Raw genomic sequence first — 20,459 nt, forward strand, 5'->3', positions numbered from 1 at the left:
GGGTTATCACAGGAGCTGGGGCGTGATTGAGACTGACGGACACGGCTCAGGCTCTGGGTGGGGAAGACGGGGGTGGGGGCCTCACCCAGCCTCCATGGACTCAGAAGCTTCTGGCCACTAGGCCAGACCAGCGTGCGCCAAGGGGCAGAGGAGAGTGACTAGGTACAGGGGGGGAGACTCGGTCCCCCCTGCCCTGCACATCAACCCCTCCCTTCAGGACCCTCTCCTGTGTTTGTCCCACCAAGGGCTGACTTTGCTTGGGCATCAGCACGGCAAGAGAATGGCCCCTCGGAATATCTCCATCCTGCCCCCAGGACATCCAGCTTCCCGCCTCCCTCCGTGGCCCCAGGCTCCAGTCTCCTGGATGGAGGTGAACAGAAGGGTCAGACAGTGAGGGGCAGCTCGGAAGCTGTCGGTGACCCCAGACAAGGCAAAGGTGACAGCGGCACGAGGCAGGGGCGTCCAGGGAGCAGTGCCCATACCCCAGTCGCCACCTGCCCTTCCCGGAGCAACACCATCCCAAGAACCAGCAAGAGACACAGCGAGGGCTCATAAATATAATTGCTACGACAGAGGCCGCCGGGAGGAGCGGGCACATCCTCCGCACCAGCCGCACAGTCCCCTCCCGCATGCTGAGGGGGAGTGAGATGCTCTGAGATCCCAGGGGGCCGCCCTAGCCCAGGACGTCCAGGTAGACGGGGGGCGCCAGGGCCAGGGCCTGCAGCTGGGCGTGCACGTCCTTGATGCTGCGGCGCTGCTGGGGTTCCCGCTGCCAGCAGCCCCGCATGATGGCGTAGACCTCGGGTGGGCAGGCGCGCGGCCGCTCCAGCTCCCGGCCCTGCGTGATGCACTCGATGGCCTGAGCCGGGAAGGAGAGAAGGAGCCGGCCTGGACTGGGGCAGGAGGAGCCAGTCACGCCCGCCCCTTCCACTCCCCACCTCTGAGGCCTTGGACCCTGGCCACACTTCCAGGCCAAGTGTGAAAGGGGGGGGGGGGGGGAGACTCTTTTTCTTCCTGAGTCTCCTGGGGAGAAGCTGGCCCCGGGAAGGTTGGGCCAACAATAGGATTGCTTCTCCAAGAGGCTGGAATCTGACCCTCAAAAGACAATCCTGATGTGCTGAGTAAGATCCTCGGCCTAGGCAGAGGCATTTTCCAAATCCTAGTGTGCCAAGCTGGATGGAAGGGTCAACAGGGGCAGTGTGTGTGTGTGTGTCTGTGTACGCGCGTGTGCACGTGCATGTGTGTAGGATTACAAGAAAAGGCTCTGCAAAAAAAAAAAAGGAGGCTGATTTGGGCCCAGTGATATAGTACAGTAGTACAGTAGGCAGGGGGCTTGTCTTGCAAGCAGCTGACCCAGATTCAATTCCCAGCACCCATTCAGTTCCCACAGCATCTCCAGGAACCATCTCTTAGCACAGAGCTGGGAATAAGCCCTGAGCACCTCTGGGTGTGGTGGCGAAGAAGAAGGAGGAGGAGGAGGAGGAGGAGGAGAAGGGTAGGAGGAGAAGGAGAAAAAGAAGGAGGAGGTGGAGGAATAGGAGGAGGAGGAAGAGTTGATTTGCATTCTGTGTGGGCCCCCTCCCCTCAGACTGGCGCTAAGCAGGGCCTGGGGCATCAGTCAAGGCTCCTGCCTGTTGCTCCAAACCAAGCCCGACTGGCATTTTGAGAAAGCAGTGGGCCACTCCCCTTCCTTTCCTCTTCTGGAGGTTCCCTCTGCGGGCGTGAGCATCTCTGAAAAGCAGCCCCAGCAGGAAAGACTGGAGTCAGACTCCAGGAAGGACTGCAGAGGGGCCGAGGGGGCCGGGGAGAGAGAGATAGTGTCAGGGAGAAGGCTGGAGCCGGAGCCTGGAGTCTCGTCCCTGTCCCTGCCCCCCCTTCCCCATTAGCAGACTTGGTTATGGGCGGCACTAATTCCATTCCTTCTCTCAGTGCTTGAGAAAATTAAAATCTATAACCCTCTCCCCCACCCCGCAGCCCCGGGGGAGCAGACTGCATTAGGAGGAGAAATGGAAACTGACAGCTGCGCGCCAAGAGGGGGCGGGGGAGCAGCGGGGCAGAGAGAACACCTGGGCCGCCGGGGTCCCTTTCCTCCACCCCGCTATTGCCCACCGGGGCGATAAGGCTCAGCGAGGGACAAGGGACGGGATCCTGACTGGAGTTCCTGGAGGTTATGGCAGGAGCCAGAGGGCTGGGCCTTAGCACAGTAGGTGGTGGCAAGGAAAGGGGACCAGTGAGTGAGGGGTGGAGTGACAGCACAGAGAGTAGGGCACTTGCCTCGCATGGCCCAGACCAGGTTTGATCCCGGACATTCTATATGGTCCCCTGAAAACCGCCAGGAGTAAAATCCATGAGCATCACCAGGTGTGACAAAAGAAAGAAGGAAAGAAAGAAAGAAAGAAAGAAAGAAAGAAAGAAAGAAAGAAAGAAAGAAAGAAAGAAAGAAAGAAAGAAAGAAAGAAAGAAAGAAAGAAAGGGGCTGGAGCGATAGCACAGCAGGTAGGGCGTTTGCCTTGCACACGGCCAACCCGGGTTCAATCCCCAGCATCCCATATGGTCCCCCAGGCATTGCCAGGAGTAATTCCTGAGTGCAAAGCCAGGAGTAACCCCTGAGCATCGCTGGGTGTGACCCAAAAAGCAAAAAAAAGAAAGAAAGAAAGAAAGAAAGAAAGAAAGAAAGAAAGAAAGAAAGAAAGAAAGAAAGAAAGAAAGAAAGAAAGGAGAAAGGAAAGAGAGAGAAAGAAAAGAAAGAAAGAAAGAAAGAAAGAAAGAAAGAAAGAAAGAAAGAAAGAAAGAAAGAAAGAAAGAAAGAAAGAAAGAAAGAAAGAAAGAAAGAAAGAAGAGAGTTTACAGTCCTGATACTGATAGGGTCTGGTACATAGCCCTTTAGATTGGTGTTGAAACACTATACTCCTGAAACTCAATCATGAATTACTTTGTAACTTTGTAATTCATGGTGATTCAATTAAAAAATAATAATTAATTTAGGGACCTGAGCTACAGTAGAGTGGGTTTGCCTTGCTTGCTGCCTACTTGGGTCCCATCCCGCGCACCCCATATGGTCCCCCAAGCCACTAGGAGTGATCCCTGGGCACCACCGGACAGGTGTGACCCCAAAACAAAAAGAAAAAAAAAGACTAGGAGAGAGGAAGCGTGCAGGAACACGAGCCAGGCTGGGTGGGTGGGTGGCCCCGTGGGGACCAGAAGGGCTTGCGGCTGACCTCGGTGTTGGAGAGTTGGTACCAGGGCTGCTTGCCGTAGGTGAAGATCTCCCAGAGCACCACGCCAAAGCTCCACACGTCGCTCTCCGTGGTGAACTTGCGGTAGAGGATGCTCTCGGGCGGCATCCAACGGATGGGCAGCATGGTGCGGCCTCCTACCTGCAGCGGCGGCCGGGGGCGCGCGCCGCGTCACCTCCAGGGGGCGCGCACGAGCCGGCCGCGCCCCGCGCACACCCGCCGGCCCCCCGCATGAAAAATAAATAACTGCTGGGGCTAAGAGGGAAAAACCGATGGTGCCGCTGCCGGCAGGAGCGGGAGACAGACCCTCTCCGTTAGGGACCTCGGAGACCCGGGAGGGTAAACACCAGAACCAGAGTGTCTCAGCGCTGGGCAGCCCGCGGGCGTCCACAGTTGGCAGGCCGGCTGGAGAGGGGTAATTACCCGGTAATAGTCGGTGCTGTAGATGTCCCTGCTCATGCCGAAGTCGCCTATCTTCACCACCAGCCCCTGACCCACTAGGCAGTTGCGCGTGGCCAGGTCCCGGTGCACGAAGTGCAAACCCGCCAGGTACACCATCCCTGCGGCCACCTGACTGGCCACCGCCAGCAGCTGCCCCAGGCCAAGGGGGCCTGCAGCCACGTCCTCCCTGCCGGCCAGCAGCTTCGCGTCAGGCCCATGGGACCTGCAAAGGGAGGGAGAGAGAGGTGGGCTGGGGCCCTGCCGCAGTGATGGTGAATTGGGGCAGGGGGCTATCCCAGTGTCTGGGACGGGGGGCAGGCCCGGGTCCCCACACATGCCATATTCATGCCTCTCCCCTCAGAGAGTCCCCTAGGACAGCAACTGTGCCACCCAGCTCACTGCCCCTAAATCTCTTGTGCATGGACACTGTCCATTCAGCGCTGGTCAAACAGCTCAGCATGGCCCCCACCCTGTCTCTACTGCATTGAGACGCGCTGAACCTTGGCCTGCAAGCCACAGCCCTGAAACAGACATATTTCTTTGAGACACAGAATCATCAGCACAAGCAAGACCTTGAATCCTCTCTTGCCACTTTGCCTTTCTAGAGGGATTTTCCTTGCAGAGGTTCCGGGGGGCCTTCCCCTCACCACACACCCCCACTGCTCCCTTCAGCCCTCATCACATCTCCCCAGGACGGCAGAGCTGATGGCTGTCAGCACTGCACTCTCCCACTGGGCCACTTTCTCTGCCTCTGTTAATTTCTCCATCAACATGTTTCAGGGCTTTTTTGTTTGTTTGTTTGTTTTGGGTCACACTGGAGATGCTCAGGGGTTACTCCTGGCTCTGCACTCAGGAATCACTCCTGGTGGTTCTGGGGGTCTCTATGGGATGCCAGGGATTAAACCCAGGCTGACCATGCACAAGGCAAATGCCCTCTCCGCTGAACTATCTCTCCAGCTCCTTGTTCCAGGTTTGCTACACACCTCGGTGTGCCAAGGGAGCAGCGTTCCTTGAAGGTGGGGGTGCAGAGATAAAGCAGAGCAATGTGAGGGGTGCTGCTGGCACTCGGGACAGCGCAAAGAGCCAGGGGAGGTTTCCCGAGAACAGCTCTGTGGACAGCAGAAGTGGGGAGGTTCTCTGGAGTGTCAGAGGAGAGGCGGACAGATGGGAGGAGGGAGGCCCAGGAGAGAGGGGCTGGGGAGACAGGACAGTGGGCAGGCTCTTGGTTTTAGGTTCGATTCCCATGATCCTACAGGGTCCCCTGAGCACAGCTAGGAGTGATGCCTGAGTCAGCACAGCCAGGAGTCAGCCCTGAGCACTGCTAAGTGTGGCTCAAAAACCAGATAAAAACGAAGGCCCAGAAGAGAAGAGCAGGCACTCCCGCGGGCAGGTCCTCCAGCCTGTCTAGGAGCTTCCAACATTCCCTCCCTGCTCCCCTTGAGAGCCCTGCATCCCCCACAGCCTGGACCCCATAGGTGGGCACCCCTACCCCTGCCCCATGTCCCACGCCCAGCCCACTCTGCCACCTCTCTGAGACACGCTGTCCACCCCTGGCTCAGCAGGCAGAAGTGCCACATCAGGCTGCAGGGGCGACTCCCTACCCCCCTAGAATAAAGTTAGACCCCCACATCTCCCCCACCTGAATGCCCAGCCTGGATGCACAAATGGCCCATCGCTCCCAGGGGGGCTGTTTGTGGACAAATCAGGACTAGCATCAGCTGGACGACCATCTGGAGCTTGCTTACCCAGAAGCTCATCCCCCGTCTCTCTTACTGATGGGGAAACTGAGCTCAGAGAGGAAAAGTACTTGGCAAAGAAGACTCAGCTCAGCTGGGCATGAGGCTTGGTGGCAAAGCATAGGCCTCTCATGGGAAAGGCTCTGGACGCAGTCCCTAGCACTGTTTAATAATAGGGGCTGGAGCAATAGCACAGCGGGTAGGGTGTTTGCCTTGCATGCGGCTGACCCGGGTTCGATTCCCAGCATCCCATATGGTCCCCTGAGCACCACCAGGAGTAACTCCTGAGTGCAGAGCCAGGAATAAGCCCTGTGCATCGCCAGGTGTGACCCCAAAAAAAGCAAGCAAGCAAACAAACAAACAAAAAAAAAACAATAATAATAGAAGGGCTGGGAAGAAAGAACAGCGGAGAAGGTGCTTGCCTTGCATGCAGCTGACCCAGCACTGTTTAAATTCCTAAGTGCCCCCTCCCCTGCCTCACTGCCCCTCCTCACAGGGCAGAAGAGACCATCAGAGTCAGGCTAGAAAGCAGCGCTCCGCCTGCGGTCACAGCCCAGGGCACCAAGTCACGTGACTTGGCTAAGTGACATAGGCACATTTCTTGAAGTTACACACACGATCAGCATAAATAAAGTAGCCCTAGTCAGGGGTGTTCTGTCCAAAGACATGCATGTTTTGGTGACATTTTTAAAAGATAAATTGCCATATGTGCTTGAAGATGAAGAAACAGAAACGTATATTCACATCAGCACACAGCTTAGCACGGACAAGCACAACCACGCTGAGGGTGAGTGGGGGGGTGCCTGCGCCCGAGAGGCACTGGAGCAGCAGGACGGCGGGGAGGGGGATTGATCCCTGGCATCCCATCTGGCCCCTCGAGCCCCCCAGGAGTGACTCCTCAGTGCAGAGTCAGGAGAAGCCCCGAGCATCGCAGGTGGCTCAGAAACCCAACTAAGAAGAGAAGCAAGTGCCAGGTACCGTGGTCCTTATCCCGACTGCCACCGCCCACCAGCCTCACTCCTGCACTCCAGTCCTGGAGTCCTCGCCCCTGACTTCCGTGGGGCGACTCCCTGTCCCTCGGCCCGGCATCCCTACACGGCCACGTCATCTCCTCCCTGTGGACAGGCCACCAGGCTTCCTGCTCCCCCCGAGTGGCGCACACCAGGGGGCCAGGGCAAGGCTGAGCCCGGGCCCCGCGTACCGGAGGAAGCGGTTGAGGTCCCCGTGCCGCATGTATTCGAAGACCATGAGCAGAGGGCGGCCCTCGGTGCAGACGCCGAAGAAGCGGACGATGTGCTGGTGCTGCAGCATGGTGAGCAGCTCGGCCTCGCGCTGGAAGTCCTGCCGCGCGCTCTCCGACACCTCCTTCAGCGCCTGGTGGCACAGGGCCGGGTGGGGCGGCCAGGTGAGCGGTGCCTCCCCCAGTCCTGGGACGATGGGGCACAGGCAGGGGGGACATGGGCCAGCAGAATCTTACCTTGACGGCCACCAGCATCTTGTCCTGATCGGGCAGCAGGTTGTGGCACTCAGCGAGGAAAACCTTCCCGAAGGCGCCTTCCCCCAGCTCCCACTTGAGCACGATGTCCCGGCGCTTGATGTGACGGACGCCTGGGGAGGAGCTTGTAGGCTCAGGCAGGGCCTGGACTGGGCAAGGAGGGGGGAGGGGCAAGGACAGGGACGCCGAGCGGGGCTGCTGTTGCATGAGGGCATGAGCCCTGGTGGCTGGGGACTGAGCGCCAGGCCCTGGTGTGGGCAGGGGCGAGCTGGGCAGGGAGGGAAAGCTTGTTCGGGCCCAGGGTGGGCGGGAGTGAAGGCATAGGGCATGCACACATATGTATGCATACACGTGTACTCACACATGCAGGGGGACACATGCTCTCATGCATGCACAGAGGCATATGCATACCCATACCCACACAGCCACACATGCACACACTCAGACACATATATGAACACATGCAGACACACAGGAACACATCACATTTACACACATGTAAACACATAGGCACACAGAACACATGCACAGACTCATAAACACAAAGGCACGCGGGCACACCTGAACACATGAACACACAATCTCACATGCAGACACAAATGAACACAGGCACACACACATATAGTAAGGCTCACACGCAGACACACATGTGCAGATACACACAGACCACATGCAGGCGCATGCACATACACGCTCCCTGTCCCACCCGCGCCCAGCCCAGCCCAGCCCCTCACAGGCGTCACTGAAGTACTGCGGGTTCTCGATGATGTGGCCTTGGAGTCCAGAGCCTTTGCCCTCAGTGGGGGACAAGGAGCTGCCACCCAGTGTCATGAAATGCAGAGACATGGCCAGTCCATCCTCAGGAGCGAGTACAGCAGGGCCTGGGAGGGGACACAGACGTGCGGAGGCTGAGCCCGGGTGCCCGCGCCCCACCTGGCAGCTGGCAGTGGGGAACGAGGCGCCGGGAGTGAGCCCGCGGCGGGGGAGGGGGGCGGGCCAGCCTTTCTCTGCCTGGCTCCTGCCCAGCCCCAGGCCCCCAGGGCCCCCAAAGAACCCCACTGCCCCCCTCAGAGCACAGGCCTCCCAGACCCACTTAGTGTCTGACTGCGATCCAGACACCAATTAGCAGCTGCTCCCAAACCCCCCTCTGCGCTCACGGGGGCTGCTCTACCCCAACTCTCTCCAGAGTTCCTCCCAGCACAGCCCCTCATCACACACGGGGCACAGAGCAGCAAGGGCCGGAGAAGCGAGACAGGACAGACGGACAGACGGACAGGCGGACAGCGTCCGCAGCTCCCACTCACGGTTGATTCCAAACTTGTTCCTCCGGCCGCATTTGTTGAGCGCGAGGAACAGCGAAGAGAGGAAGAGGCAGGCAAAGACAGCCAGGCCCACGGCCACGGAGACCTGGTGGGGGGTGAGGGTCAGAGCCCCTGAGGCAGACCACCTCCAGCCTGCAGGGGAGCCCAGAGGTACCTGGAGCTACCCCCCACGCTGGGAGGCAGCTGCAGAGCTCAGGACAGCCTGGAGGGGTGAGAGCGGCTGCCTGACTCCCCCCACTACACTACTTCTGGTGCTCACCCCAAACGGCGTTTCGTCCTTCTTCTCCACCGGGTCTCCAGATGTGCTATTGGTGTCTGTGGGGACACAGGCAGGCACCCGGTGGGCCTGGGCACACAGTGTCCTGTAGCAGCTGCCCACCCTGGTCCCGGGCACCCCTCAGCCCAGCCTCACCTCCAGCCCAGGCTACTCACCTACTGGAGAGAAGGAGACTGCGGCAGGGGGAGGAGAGAAAGCAGTCAGGTGGAGAGAACAGGGCCGAGGCCACTTCCCCAGTCAGACTCATCCCTGGGACAGGGGGACAGAGAGGAGGGGAGGGGAGAGGAGAGGAGAAGGGAGGTAGGAGGGGAGAGAGGAGAGATGTGAGGAGAGATGGGAGAAGGGAGGGAAGAAGTTGGAAAGTGAGGGGAGGGAAGGATAGGAGGGAAGAGGAGGGGAGGGGAGGAGAGAAGAGGGGAAAGAGGAGGGGAGGGTGTGAAGGGGAGGGGAGGGGGGAGTGGAGGAGAGAAGAGGGGAGAGAGGAGGGGAGGGGAGGGGAAAAAAAGGGGAGGAGAGAGGAGGGGAGGAGAGAAGAGGGGAGAGAGGAGGGGAGAGGGAAGGGAAAAGAGGGGAGGGGAGGGGAGGGGGAAGGGAAAAGCGGGGAGGGGAGGGGGGAAGGGGGAGGGGAGGGGAGGAGAGGGGGGAAGGGGGAGGGGAGAGGGGCGCCCCGGAAGGTGGCACTCGCACCGGGGATGGGGTCCTCCGGGTTGAACTCGAAGGGGTTGTCCATGAAGGTGGCCACGACGGAGTCGGCGTCCTGGCCCAGCGCGTTGGCGGCCAGCAGCGTGTAGTTGCCGTTGTTGACGTGCGTGGGCTGGTTGAGGCGCAGGCAGCCGTGGCGCGCCGTCTCGTTGGCCGCGGGCTCCAGGAACTCGGTGAAGATGAAGCTGGTCTCGTTGAGCAGCAGCCCGTTGAAGAACCAGCGCAGCGAGGGCGCCGGCTGCCCGTCCACCGAGAAGGGGATGCACCAGTGGTGCAGCTCCATGGCGGGGTGCAGCCGCACGCTGGCCGGGACTGCGGGCAGGGGCGGCCGTCAGGCGGGAGCGGCGGGGCTCACGCACGCCCGGCTTCTGGGGGCCCAGCAATCAGGGGCGGCTCAGGAGAAACGAAAGCGGCCACCCGAAACACGCACAAGGAGCAAGGCGAGTAAGGAAGCGGGCAGGGCGGAGGGGGTGTCAGCAGGGAAGGCGCTAGCCACCTGGACCGATCCCGAGCACTGAGCAAGGAGTAAGCCCTGTGCACAGAGAGGCCTGGCCCCAAAGCAAACCACAAAGGGGAACAGTAAGTCTACACCGAGTGGCGCATCCGGGAATGAAAGCCGGAGGCAGGGTTTCTGCCTGTATGGGAGCAGAGTGCTGATTTATGAAATGGCAGTGTGTAGCCTTCCTGGTGGCAGAGAGCTGAAAAGATCCAGTCATCAGACTGAAGACAGGACGGGGGCAGGAGATGCGGGATGCTTGGTTTTGCACATGGCCAACCTGCATTCCATGGCCAGCACCCTAGAGGGTACTCTAGCACTGCCCAGAGTGATCCCTGAGCACAGAGCCAGGAGTAAGTCCTGAGCACAAGTGAATGTGCCCCCCAAAAAAACAAAAAACAAAACAGATGGGGCAGTAGGGCAGGGGAGGTGGCTTAGTGGAAAACCATATACATGCCTTGATCCCCAGCACCTTTCTCTCTCTCTCTCTGCATATATATAAATATATATCATATATTTATGCATATATAAATATATCTATGCGTTCATAAATATAAATATGCATATATATATGGTTTATGCATGTTTATGGGTCAGAGAGAGCACTCAAAGGGCAAGAGAGCATGCTCTACAAACAAAAGGCATGGATTACAATTCCCAGTACCAATCCCTAGCACCACAAGGTCCCTTAAGCACTGCCTGGAGTGACCCCTGGCCACTGCAGCAAAAGCATCCCTAGAACACTGCTGGTGTGGCCTGTCCCCCATCCCACCAAAAAAAAAATTATACATATATATATACATATATATATATACTAAGGATATGGGGCTTCTTTTCTTTTTCTTTTTGGGTCACACCTGGCAATGCTCAGGGGTTACTCCTGTCTCTGCTCTCAGGAATTTCTTCTGGTGAACTCTATGGGATTTTGGGAATTGAACTTGAGTCGGCTGCTACAGATGCCGGACCTTCTGTACTATATCCCTCAGGCCCCAAGGACATGGGCTTGGGCTGGGCTTGGGCTGGAGAGATAATACAGAGGCAGAGCACTTGCCTTGCACATGACTGACCCCCAGCATTCCATATGGTCCCCTAAACCCCACCAGGAGTACTTCCTGTGTACAGAGCCAGGAGTAACCCCTGAGAATTGCCAGGTCTAGCCCAAAGACTTTTAAAAAAGATATGGGATTAATGTTGACCTGTAAACTGGAACAAGCATAGGTCCCTCAATAATTCAAATACAGGGGCCAGAGTAATACTATCGTGTGTAGGGCATCCCCAGAGCACTATCAGGAGTGACTCCTAAGTGCAGGCTCCTAAGTGACTCCTGAGCATCGCTGGGTCTGACCCAAAAAGCAAATAAATAAATAAATAAATAAACATATATGTTTCTATAAACATATACAGTCAGCTCCCAACATTCCCACTGGCACCCACACAGTGGATAAAGACTCTGTACTGATCAGTGTTCCATAGAGCTAGGATGAACTAACGCCACCACTCCCTGTCGCAGGGAGGAATCTCCAGAGCAGAACACGGAGTGGAAGACACAAGGCACAAAACAATGCACGGATTACAGCGCCATTTCTTTTTTCTTCTTCATTTTTTTTCTTTTTTTTGCTTTTTGGGTCACACCCAGCGATGCTCAGGGGTTACTCCTGGCTTTGCACTCAGGAATCACTCCTGGCGGTGCTCAGGGGACCATACAGGATGCTGGGAATTGAACCTGAGTCAGCCACGTGCAAGACAAATGTCCTACCCGCTCTGCTATCACTCTAGCCCCTACAGCGCCATTTCCTGACATGCACAAGAGTTGAGAAAGTAAACTGCTTCTAAGGAAGCAAACATATACTAAATTATTCTTTTGTTTTGTCTTGGGGCCATACCTGGTGGTGCTCAAGGCTATTCCTGACTCTGTGCTCAGGGATCACTCCTGGTTGGCTCAGGGGACCATAGACAGTACCAGGGATGGAAACTGTTAGGTTGCAGGCAAAACCATGCCCTACCCAACTGGCCTGTTGCTCTGCTCTGGCTCCATAAATTATTCTTAAATATAAAGAAATGATGACCCAAAAATGTCAGAATGGGGTTTGGATGGGGTTTCTTTGGGACAGTTAGGGGTCACTGCTTGCACACAAGTATAAGAAAGATTGAAAATCATGTGTTTAAAGGAGGTGAGCTGTGTCTGTACATTTTCTCAAGAAAGAGGGAAAATTCCATAAGATTCCACAAAGTGGAGCTGGATCGATAGTACAGTGGGTAGAGCATTTTGCCTTGCATGCAGCAGACCCAGATTTGATCCCCAGCATCCCATATGTTCCTCCAAGCACTGCCAGGAATGATTCCTGAGTGCAGAGCCCTGAGTATAGCCGGGTGTCACCACGTAAGAAAGATTCCACAAAGTGAAAGAGTTGATAGAGAGGCCACAGCGATAGTGAGCGATAGTGCAGCGGAGAGGGCATTTGCCTTATATGTGGCTGACCCAGGTTACATCTCTGGCACCCCAAGCCCCACCCAGAGTGATCCCTGAGCACAGAGCAAGGAGCAAGTCCTGAGCCCCACAGAGACTCAAGCCAAAAAGAAACAAACAAAACAACACCATCAGAAAAGAGTTGATGGAATTCCTTGTCAGACTGAGGCAATGGGTCTGCTGAGGAGGGGGCAGTGGGGGAGGGTAGGGGTTTTTGGAAAATTAGGGGGAAGGGCAGCGGCCCAAGGCAGGGAGAAGGGGCCAGCTGCGTACAGGGCTTCAGGTAACAGGACTCGGGCAAAGGGCCAAAAAGAAATCCTGCTCCATCCCTGTGGCCTTGCCGCCCCAGGACATCCCCCAAAGGATCAGGTTTTCATGGGAATCTGGAAGCAGCTGGGAGGGAGCAGCTGTGGGGATACTCCCAGCCCTTGCTCCAGCGCCCCCCCCCCTCCACCCGCCCTTCCATCGGCTTCCAGAGCAGTAGAGCTGGGGGTGAGCCCGGGGACAGCTGGGGACACTCACAGGAGACGTTGACCTGGACAGAGACCTCAGTGCGGCCCACATCATTCTCAGCCCAGCAGGTCACATTCTTCCTATTGAGGTCACTGGTGACATTGGCCAGGGTCAGCCACAGGGCCGGGAGCTCCCCAGATTCCTGGGTCAGGGGGAGAGGGGATCATCAAGAAGTACTTCAGCTGGAGGCGGCGGGCTGGGGAGATTGACTTTGGGGAGAATCCCTGATTCCACTTGGAAAAAAAAGAAAGGAGTGGGCCGGGGGGAAAGGGAAAGCGGATGCGAGGACAGGACATAACAGCCTCTTCAGAACTTGTCTGGTCATGCTAAGAACAGAGCCAATACCCTCAGACCTCCCGAACCTAAAATCAGCTATCCCAGTAGCTCAAGTATTCATGTATTGATTCAAGTGTGTGTGTGTGTGTGTGTGTGTGTGTGTGTGTGTGTGTGTGTGTGCACGCACTGTTCTTTGCCGGGGGTTAGGTGTTGGGCTATACCCAGTGATATTCAGGGCTATCTCTTGCTTCTGCATTCAGGGATCACTCTAAGCAGTGCTTAGGGAACCCTATGGGGTGCCAGGTTAGCCACATGAAAGGCCAGCGCCCTCCGCTCTGTACTATCATTCCAGCCCCAGAAGTATGCATTAGTACATGACAATTCATGGATTCACAACTAGGGTGGTGCACAGCCTCCACACCCTGGGGGGGACCCACAGAGCAGAAGCTCAGCCAGTGCCACTGGTGAGGCAGCACAGACCCCACAGCCTGGCACCCTCAGCTGCCAAAGACGCTGGGCTCAGAGACACCGAACACCTTGACTCAGCCTTGAAAGATGGAACCAGCAGGCTCAGATTCTCTTCCTGAGACACCCTGGGCATATGGCGTGACCAAAAGACAACCCCAGGTGTCCTGAATCATGGTTTTTCTTGTTTGGTGAAGTGCAGGAGCTGACAAAAATGGCCTGTCCGGAGTGCTATTTGTAGGACCATGACGGAAACAAGACTGTGAGGACGGCTCCTGCGTCTGGAGACCAGCAACGTGGGCCCTGAAACCAAGGCTGGTGGCGGGAAGGTTCCCTGGAGCAGGACCACGGCTCTCCTGCCCAGAGAGGGATGAAGGGAGGGAGAGTCTGCCGGTCCCTCTGCAGCCATATGGCCCTTCCAGGGCAAACCCGACTGGACTGGGCCCAGCAGGGGCCTGAGAGGTGCTGTGCCCCCACCCACCCCTCACCTCTCTTCTGCCCTACTACTCCGTGATCCTTCTCTCCATTTCTGATTTCAGGTCCCTGGGGGCGCGGGGGATGGAGGGGGACAGGACAAGGCGGGCAAGGGGTGAAGGGCAGCTTACAGTCACGGTGGCTGACTCCTCCAGCCCGGCCACACCCCAGCCGGCCCGCTTCAGGCCACGTCCCTCCACCTGGCACCGCAGCGACACGTTGTCCCCCACGTCCACCGAGGCATTGGGCACCTGCACCTTCAACGTGGGCAAGTCTGGTGGCCGGGATGCCAGAGGGCATGTGAGAGCAGGAAGTGGCCCCCGGGCCCTGCCCCAGGCAATGCCCCCTGCCCACCCTGAACCTCACCTGGCCACCCTTCAGCTTCCCAAGCTGGGTCTTGCCAGCCGTGCCCCCCAGATCTGCTCAGCAGCACCCCCGCCCCTGCACTTACCACAGCTGCTGTTGGGCATGAGGCTACGGAGACTTATGTTTTGGGACTCCTGGTCCAAGCAGCTTAGCTTCTGCAGGCGCACTCCGCCCCGCCCCTCCTCCTCCCAGCGCTGCAGCCAGCGCAGGGCACAGGAGCAGTGCAGCGGGTTTTCCACCAGGACCCTGGCAGATGTGGGGGACACCAGAATCAGGAGCGGGGCAGGTGTCAGGGTATAGTTGTGTGGAAAGGAAGTGGCTGAGTCAGCAGGAAGCAGCTGGGCACGTGGGGCGTGGGAGAAGCGCCTCTCCTGGGGGCACGAACCAGGCGAGCAGAGGGAAGGGCACTGCCTTCCTCCTGCAGAGGCCCAGAGGCCTCTGGGCACACGTGGGACAACGCCACACGGGGTGCTGGATTTCGGGGGCTCTCTGCCTGCACAGCACAAGTCAGATGATGCAGCAGTCTCCGTGTCTCTGGCTCTGCCCCCACCCCCCGCCCATAACTCGGACCAACAGCCCCTTCACAGGGACTCTCACAGGGACTCCTGCAGTTTCTTCTTTGTTTTTTTTATCTGGGGTACACACCAGCTGTGCTCAGGGCTTACGCCTGACAGTGCTCCAGGGACTAAATTAGGTACAGGATCAAGTCAGGATTGGCTGAAAGCAAGGCAAATGCTTCCCCGCCTGTGCTATCTCTCTAGCTCCCTCCTGCAGCCTCTGATGGGGTGAACAGGCAAGCACAGTCCTCAGTTCCAGTTCACAGCCAAACAGGCAGCCCCCAGAGACCCCCCTCCAACCCAAGCATGCTGCTTCCACACGGTCACAAGGACATGGAATGATGCAGAGAAACAAGAACATATATAGGTTCACGTACATACAGACATCCACCCACCACGCACACACAGAAATAACCATGCATGCACACATGCACTCAGGCATGTATGTACACAAGTTTATACACCAGCCCGTAGATTCCCCCCACCAGCACACACATACACTCAGGCATGTGTGCATGCACAAATGCACACATGCACTCAGACATGCATGCATACACAGCCTCATGTAATCCCCACACATACACATGCACTCAGGCATGCATGCATGTACACACAGCTGCATGTAGATCCCCCCTGTACACACACACACAAATGCACTCAGGCACACACACATGCACTCAAGCACGTGCCCCCACAGGCACACACCCATTGCACCCGCCTGGGAAGCCCGACTCACAGTTCCTGCAAGGAGAGGCCCTGAACAGATTTCCAGGAGAGCGACTCCAGCTTATTGTGGGAGAGATCCCTGCGGGATTTGAGACAGAGACAGACCCTGACCCTGACCTCCTCCTGACCTGGTGTGTGTGGGGTGTGTGTGTGTGTGTGTGTGTGTGTGTGTGTGTGTGTGCGCGCGCGCGCGTGCGCGCACGCTCATGCTGGGAACCCACAGGACTTGACATCTGGCTTCTCCTTCCACTCCTGGCAACAGCCCTGGGTGTGTGTGTGGGAAGGACAGTTAGTTGCTCAAGTGCCATGATGTTCCCTGGAACAACAAGGGTTAACCCCACTTAACCCCCTCCCCAGACCCCAGGGAGGGGTCTGAGGGAACAGCCGCTGCCCCTCCCCCACCCTGGGCCCCAGCTGGCAAAGTGCTGAGGCCCCAGCTGTGGAGGGGGCTCAGGCTCCATCTGTGCGCCCTCGCAGACTGGAGAGGAGGAGGACTGGGTGCCAACGCGCCCTTGGGCCCTTGCCCCCTACGGGATGACCAGCTCTCAGAGTATTCCCTGAGCTCCCTCCCCACTCTCCCCTCCCCTGCCTGGGGACTGGGGGACATGGGCTGGAAGGGTCCCAGTCTCTGGTGCCTTCGATGGAGGTGAACTCAGTGCCCAGTGCCAGGAGACTCAGGATGCCCATCCCAAGTGGCACCACCCGGGCCTCCACAGGGTGTTCTGCGTCCTGGCCCCACTCTGTCTGCCGATCCCCACAGTGTGTGGGCCTGCTATGGAGCAACCTCACCACGGAGGGGTCAGAGAGACCTGTCCCTTCCGTGCCCACCAGAATGGACAGACTGGGTGGACTGGGGTTCCAGGCGCTCACAGGGGCGTGGCTCCACCCAGAAGCACAGCTGGACAGGCTCTTGGATCTCCCTCTATAAAATGCGGGAACACTCTCCCTGGAGCACTCTCCCTGGCCCGCGGGGGCCTGGAGGGCACACAGTGTTTTCTGCTGCCCCTGCCCCACCCCCACATGGTCATTGGTCATGCAGCATCGCCTTATTTGGGTGGCGTTATGGGGGGTGAGTTGGGCCACTGGGGCGAGATCATGCAACCACGTGGTGCTGGAGCTGGGACCAGGCTTCCCACACGCAAAGCTTGTGCCCCTGCCCTCCGAGCCTTATTCCCAGAGTAATCACGGATACAGCAGTTTGACGGACACAGGCCAGTCTGTGGGCGCAGGACCCGCCCTCCCCTCAGCTGGGCCATGTGTGAGGTGAGGAAAGACCCACCACTGAGGTCCCAGCTCTCCTCTCCCAGCCAGCCGGGAGGTGACTGGACGTCTCTAGAGCCCCATAAGAGACATCTCCAGGGTCCTCGTGGTCTCCGGTCCAGGAAGGACGTCCCAGGGGAACGAAAGGGGTGGGCGAGCTCCCCTGACCAGCTGGGAACTTCCTCGGGAGAGCTCCCCAGGGAGGGCCAAGCTCATTAGCTGTCCTTGTCTGGGTGCCTCCCGCCCGGTTCCCCCGCCTGGCCACTCACAGATGACGGAGCTGAGGGGTGAAGTGGAAGGCATCTGGCGCCACGGACTGGAGGCCACTCCTGACGATGGTGCTGGGGAGGACGCAGCGGCTTAGGCCCAGAGCAGAGCCCTGAGCCCGACACGCCACTCTCCGCTTCCAGCCACCGCACCCCTCACCCTGCCCTGTTCCCTGGACTCAGCCAGCCAGTCCCTGCAGGCCCCCAAAGCCCTCTATACTGTGGACCTGCCCTAGCGCCTCCTACGCAGGAAGCCCCCTTCCCCCCCATCCCCCACACTGAGCACCTCCCCCCATACCCCCCACCCTGAGCCTCACAGGTTTCTTAGGTTCCCCAGGCCCTTAAGGTCACCCGGCTCCAGATGTCTCAGGTCCTGGTTCTCGATGCAGCTGTGGAGAGAGGGACTGGGGGTCACGCTTCCGCATCCCCGCCTGCCTTGCCCACGGACACAGTACCTGCTCATGGCTCGTGCATGCAGACACACAGAGCACACACGGGCCTCCACCCAGGCGTGGATGCACCTCCACTTGACCTGCGACAAGGCCGTGCACCTGGGCCTGCTCCCCCTGCGTGCACACCCACAGCCGCCTCCCACACACGGGCAAACCCGTAACCCTCTCCCCACTTCCACAAACACACACGCACGCGTGTATGCACACACACACACACACTTTGGGCACCATTCACAAGCACACAAGTCCACCTGCTGTTACTACACACCTCAGTCATGGGGGGCCTTCACCCAGCGCCCCTCCACCCCTCTTTCACTGCCCCACCCAATGGGGAGGAAGCCCTGGGTCACGGCAGCTAATGGGCTCCCCTGATCCACACACCATCAGGCTGCGGCCCCTCCCCACAGGTATATGCCACCCCCACCCCCACCAAAATCTCCAGCTGAGGCAGAGCCAGGAACCCTCTAAACCCCACCTGGCCTGGGGAGGAACCAGGAAGAGGGGCAGGGAGGGAGAGGAGTCAGCATGTGGGGTGAAGAGGTGAAGAGGAAATGGGGAGGTCGCACCCCAGTGGGGGGTGCAGGGAGACAAAGACACAGCGAACCAGAGAGGAGACAGACGGGCAGAGACAGGCAGGCAAGGAGTGAGCCAGATAAGGGAAGGGAGACGGAGAGACTGAGATAAGACAGAGCCCGAGAAAGCCAGACAGAGGCAGGGAAGACGAGGGTGGACAGGGGACGGCTGAGGCTGGGCAGGGCCAGGTCTGCCTCTGGGAAGTGTGGGTTCCGGGGAACTCTCCTGCGTGCAGCGGCATGTTAGGGTCCCAGCACAGCACAGCACAGCCCCGGACTCGCTGCCAGCTTTCAGGAGGCTCCCCCTTCGCCTCAGGGGAAAGCCAGGACCAGCCCGTCCTGGGTTGGTCCTCCTCTCCCCTCCTCTCCACCCCATCTTGGGCAGGTATCTCCACCCGAGGCCCCTGAGGCCATGGGAGAAATCTCCAGGGGCTCTGAGGGCCAGTGGGTCCCTGATCTGTGCCCCCGCCCCCCTCCCTAGCCCTACTGGGACCCTGTGTGAGGGTGAGGTGAGAAGGCAGCGGGTCAGGCGGGTGTGTGCAAGCTGTCAGGGAGCTCCTCAAAGCTGCCTCATTCGTTTGGATTCATAATCAATCTGTCTGTTCGAGTCCATTATCTCCTCGTTAGCGCTGCGGGAGAGGGAGTGGGAGGGGGGAGGTGCGGGCGGAGGCAGGGGTCAGGCTGCAGCTCCACCCAAAGGGACATCTCAGCTCTTTCCGTGCAACACGCCTGCCGCCCTGTCCCCAGCCCTGTCCTGCCCCCCCTTCCTGCCCCAATCCCCAGCACTGGCCCCGCTGGGGCTTGGAAGGAAACTGGAAATGAGGGCCCAGGGAGGGGGTTGGGGGCCCTGGGCCGCAGGTGCCTCAGGGCCCTAGCTGGAAGTTCCCCGGTGAGGCATAGAGGGCTGGGGGTGAGCAGCCTGAATCTCTGCCCCCAGCATGCAGAGTCCTAGGCGCAGACGAGGCTGTCTCCACTTCTCTCCATCTCCCTGGGGCCTCCAGAGCGATTGAGTACCTTCCCGTTAATTACCACAAGATACCCAAGGAATTCGGTGCCAAATACTGCAGGCTGCTCAAGTGACTTCCAGCCATGCTGGAACCCCCCACCCGACTCAGACACAGGCAACCAGTCCCCCACACGAAGCTGGGGTGCCTGTGCTTCCTCTCGGCCCCAGACTACGGAGCAGGATTCTCCTCCCTTTCCTCCAAGTCTTGCCAGCCCCATCAGCCTCGGTATACTCAAGTGTTTCCCAGCCATCCTCAAGTGATGCTGGAGGACCTCTAGGCCACTAATCACAGCAGCAGCTAAGAAAGTACTTGAGTACCTTGGCACGGATGCCCACAGGAGGCCGGAGTACTGCAGGGTGCTGGTGATTGCTCCCAGGCCTGGGCAAGACAAGACTGCCCCGAGGGGGTGGGGGAGAGCACAGTGGGAAAGACACTCTCACACTCCCCGGTGCAGAGGTGACGGTCGGAGGGAGCAGGGAGGGGGACAGTGGGGTTCTACCGCCCAGCTCTGCCTCCACAAGTCTGTGGGGGTGGGCATGGAGGGGGAGAGCAGGTGCCCCGTCGTGACAACAAAGGCGGGGTAGGGCTGGCTACCCTTGGAAAAAAGAAGATTGAGGTGCGGTTGCCCAGCTAAGGGGGCATGGGAAGCTCTCCAGCGTCCCCAGAAAGCAGCTTCGAGACGGCGGGGCGCCCTCGTGCCTAAGGGGTGCCCTCATCCCTCTCGGAGGTCCCGCTGCCCGGCGCTGTCAACCGATGTCCCGCAAAAAGGCGGCTGGAAACCAGCCTCCCGCCCCTCCGCCCCGGGCATCAGGCGGGCAGTCCGCGCCTTCGGGGCACCGCTCGGGCCCCGCGCCGCCGCCCGGCCCGCCTGACACTCACAGCTCGGTTAGATTCTCGGCTCCTGCCAGGTGGGAGACGTAATCCAGAGCCTTATCCCTGGTGCAGCGCAGACCCGAGGGGCCGTGGCGGCAGCAGACCTCGCCGCAGGGCGCGACCCCCGCGGATGTCAGCATCAGCCAGGCCAGCAGGCTGCCCGGGCCCGTGGTCCGGCCGTGCCCGCCCCGCTGCCCGCGCCGTCCGCCTCGCAGCATCGCGGCGGCACCCGCCTGGCCCCGGCCGGGCAGCCCGTCTGTGCGCGCGACGCGCGGCTGCCGGCCTCCCCCGACATGTGCGCGGGGCGGCGTTAAAGGGCCGCGGCCAGGAAAGGGCGGGGCCAGAGGCCGCCCCGCCCCCGCCCCGCCCCGCCCCGCCCCGCGCTCGGCCCCGCCGCATCTCAGTCGGCCCCCCTCGCCCCCGCCTGGGGACTTGTCCCCGAAGACCCTCCCAGCTCCGGAAACGCCAAGGGGCAGCCGC

The 20,459-nt window shown here is 59.2% G+C and overlaps 1 protein-coding gene across 1 annotated transcript; it reads right to left on the reverse strand.

The window, feature by feature from the left end:
• Window positions 1-543: 543 nt before the first annotated feature.
• NTRK1 (neurotrophic receptor tyrosine kinase 1) lies at window positions 544-20,255 on the reverse strand. Its single transcript, XM_055139206.1, has 17 exons — window positions 19,986-20,255; window positions 17,393-17,464; window positions 17,079-17,150; window positions 15,560-15,628; window positions 14,352-14,512; window positions 14,032-14,174; window positions 12,695-12,827; window positions 9,195-9,521; window positions 8,663-8,680; window positions 8,490-8,545; window positions 8,213-8,315; window positions 7,643-7,789; window positions 6,891-7,021; window positions 6,615-6,787; window positions 3,660-3,900; window positions 3,219-3,377; window positions 544-859 (listed from the first exon to the last, which is right to left on the reverse strand). Exons 1-17 carry the CDS (start codon window positions 20,195-20,197, stop codon window positions 674-676), a joined length of 2,403 nt encoding a protein of 800 aa, XP_054995181.1. The 5' UTR covers window positions 20,198-20,255; the 3' UTR covers window positions 544-673.
• Between the last annotated feature and the right edge of the window lie 204 nt (window positions 20,256-20,459).

Source organism: Sorex araneus, chromosome 5 (genome assembly GCF_027595985.1).
Source record: "Sorex araneus isolate mSorAra2 chromosome 5, mSorAra2.pri, whole genome shotgun sequence".
In the NCBI taxonomy this organism is placed as follows: domain Eukaryota; kingdom Metazoa; phylum Chordata; class Mammalia; order Eulipotyphla; family Soricidae; genus Sorex; species Sorex araneus.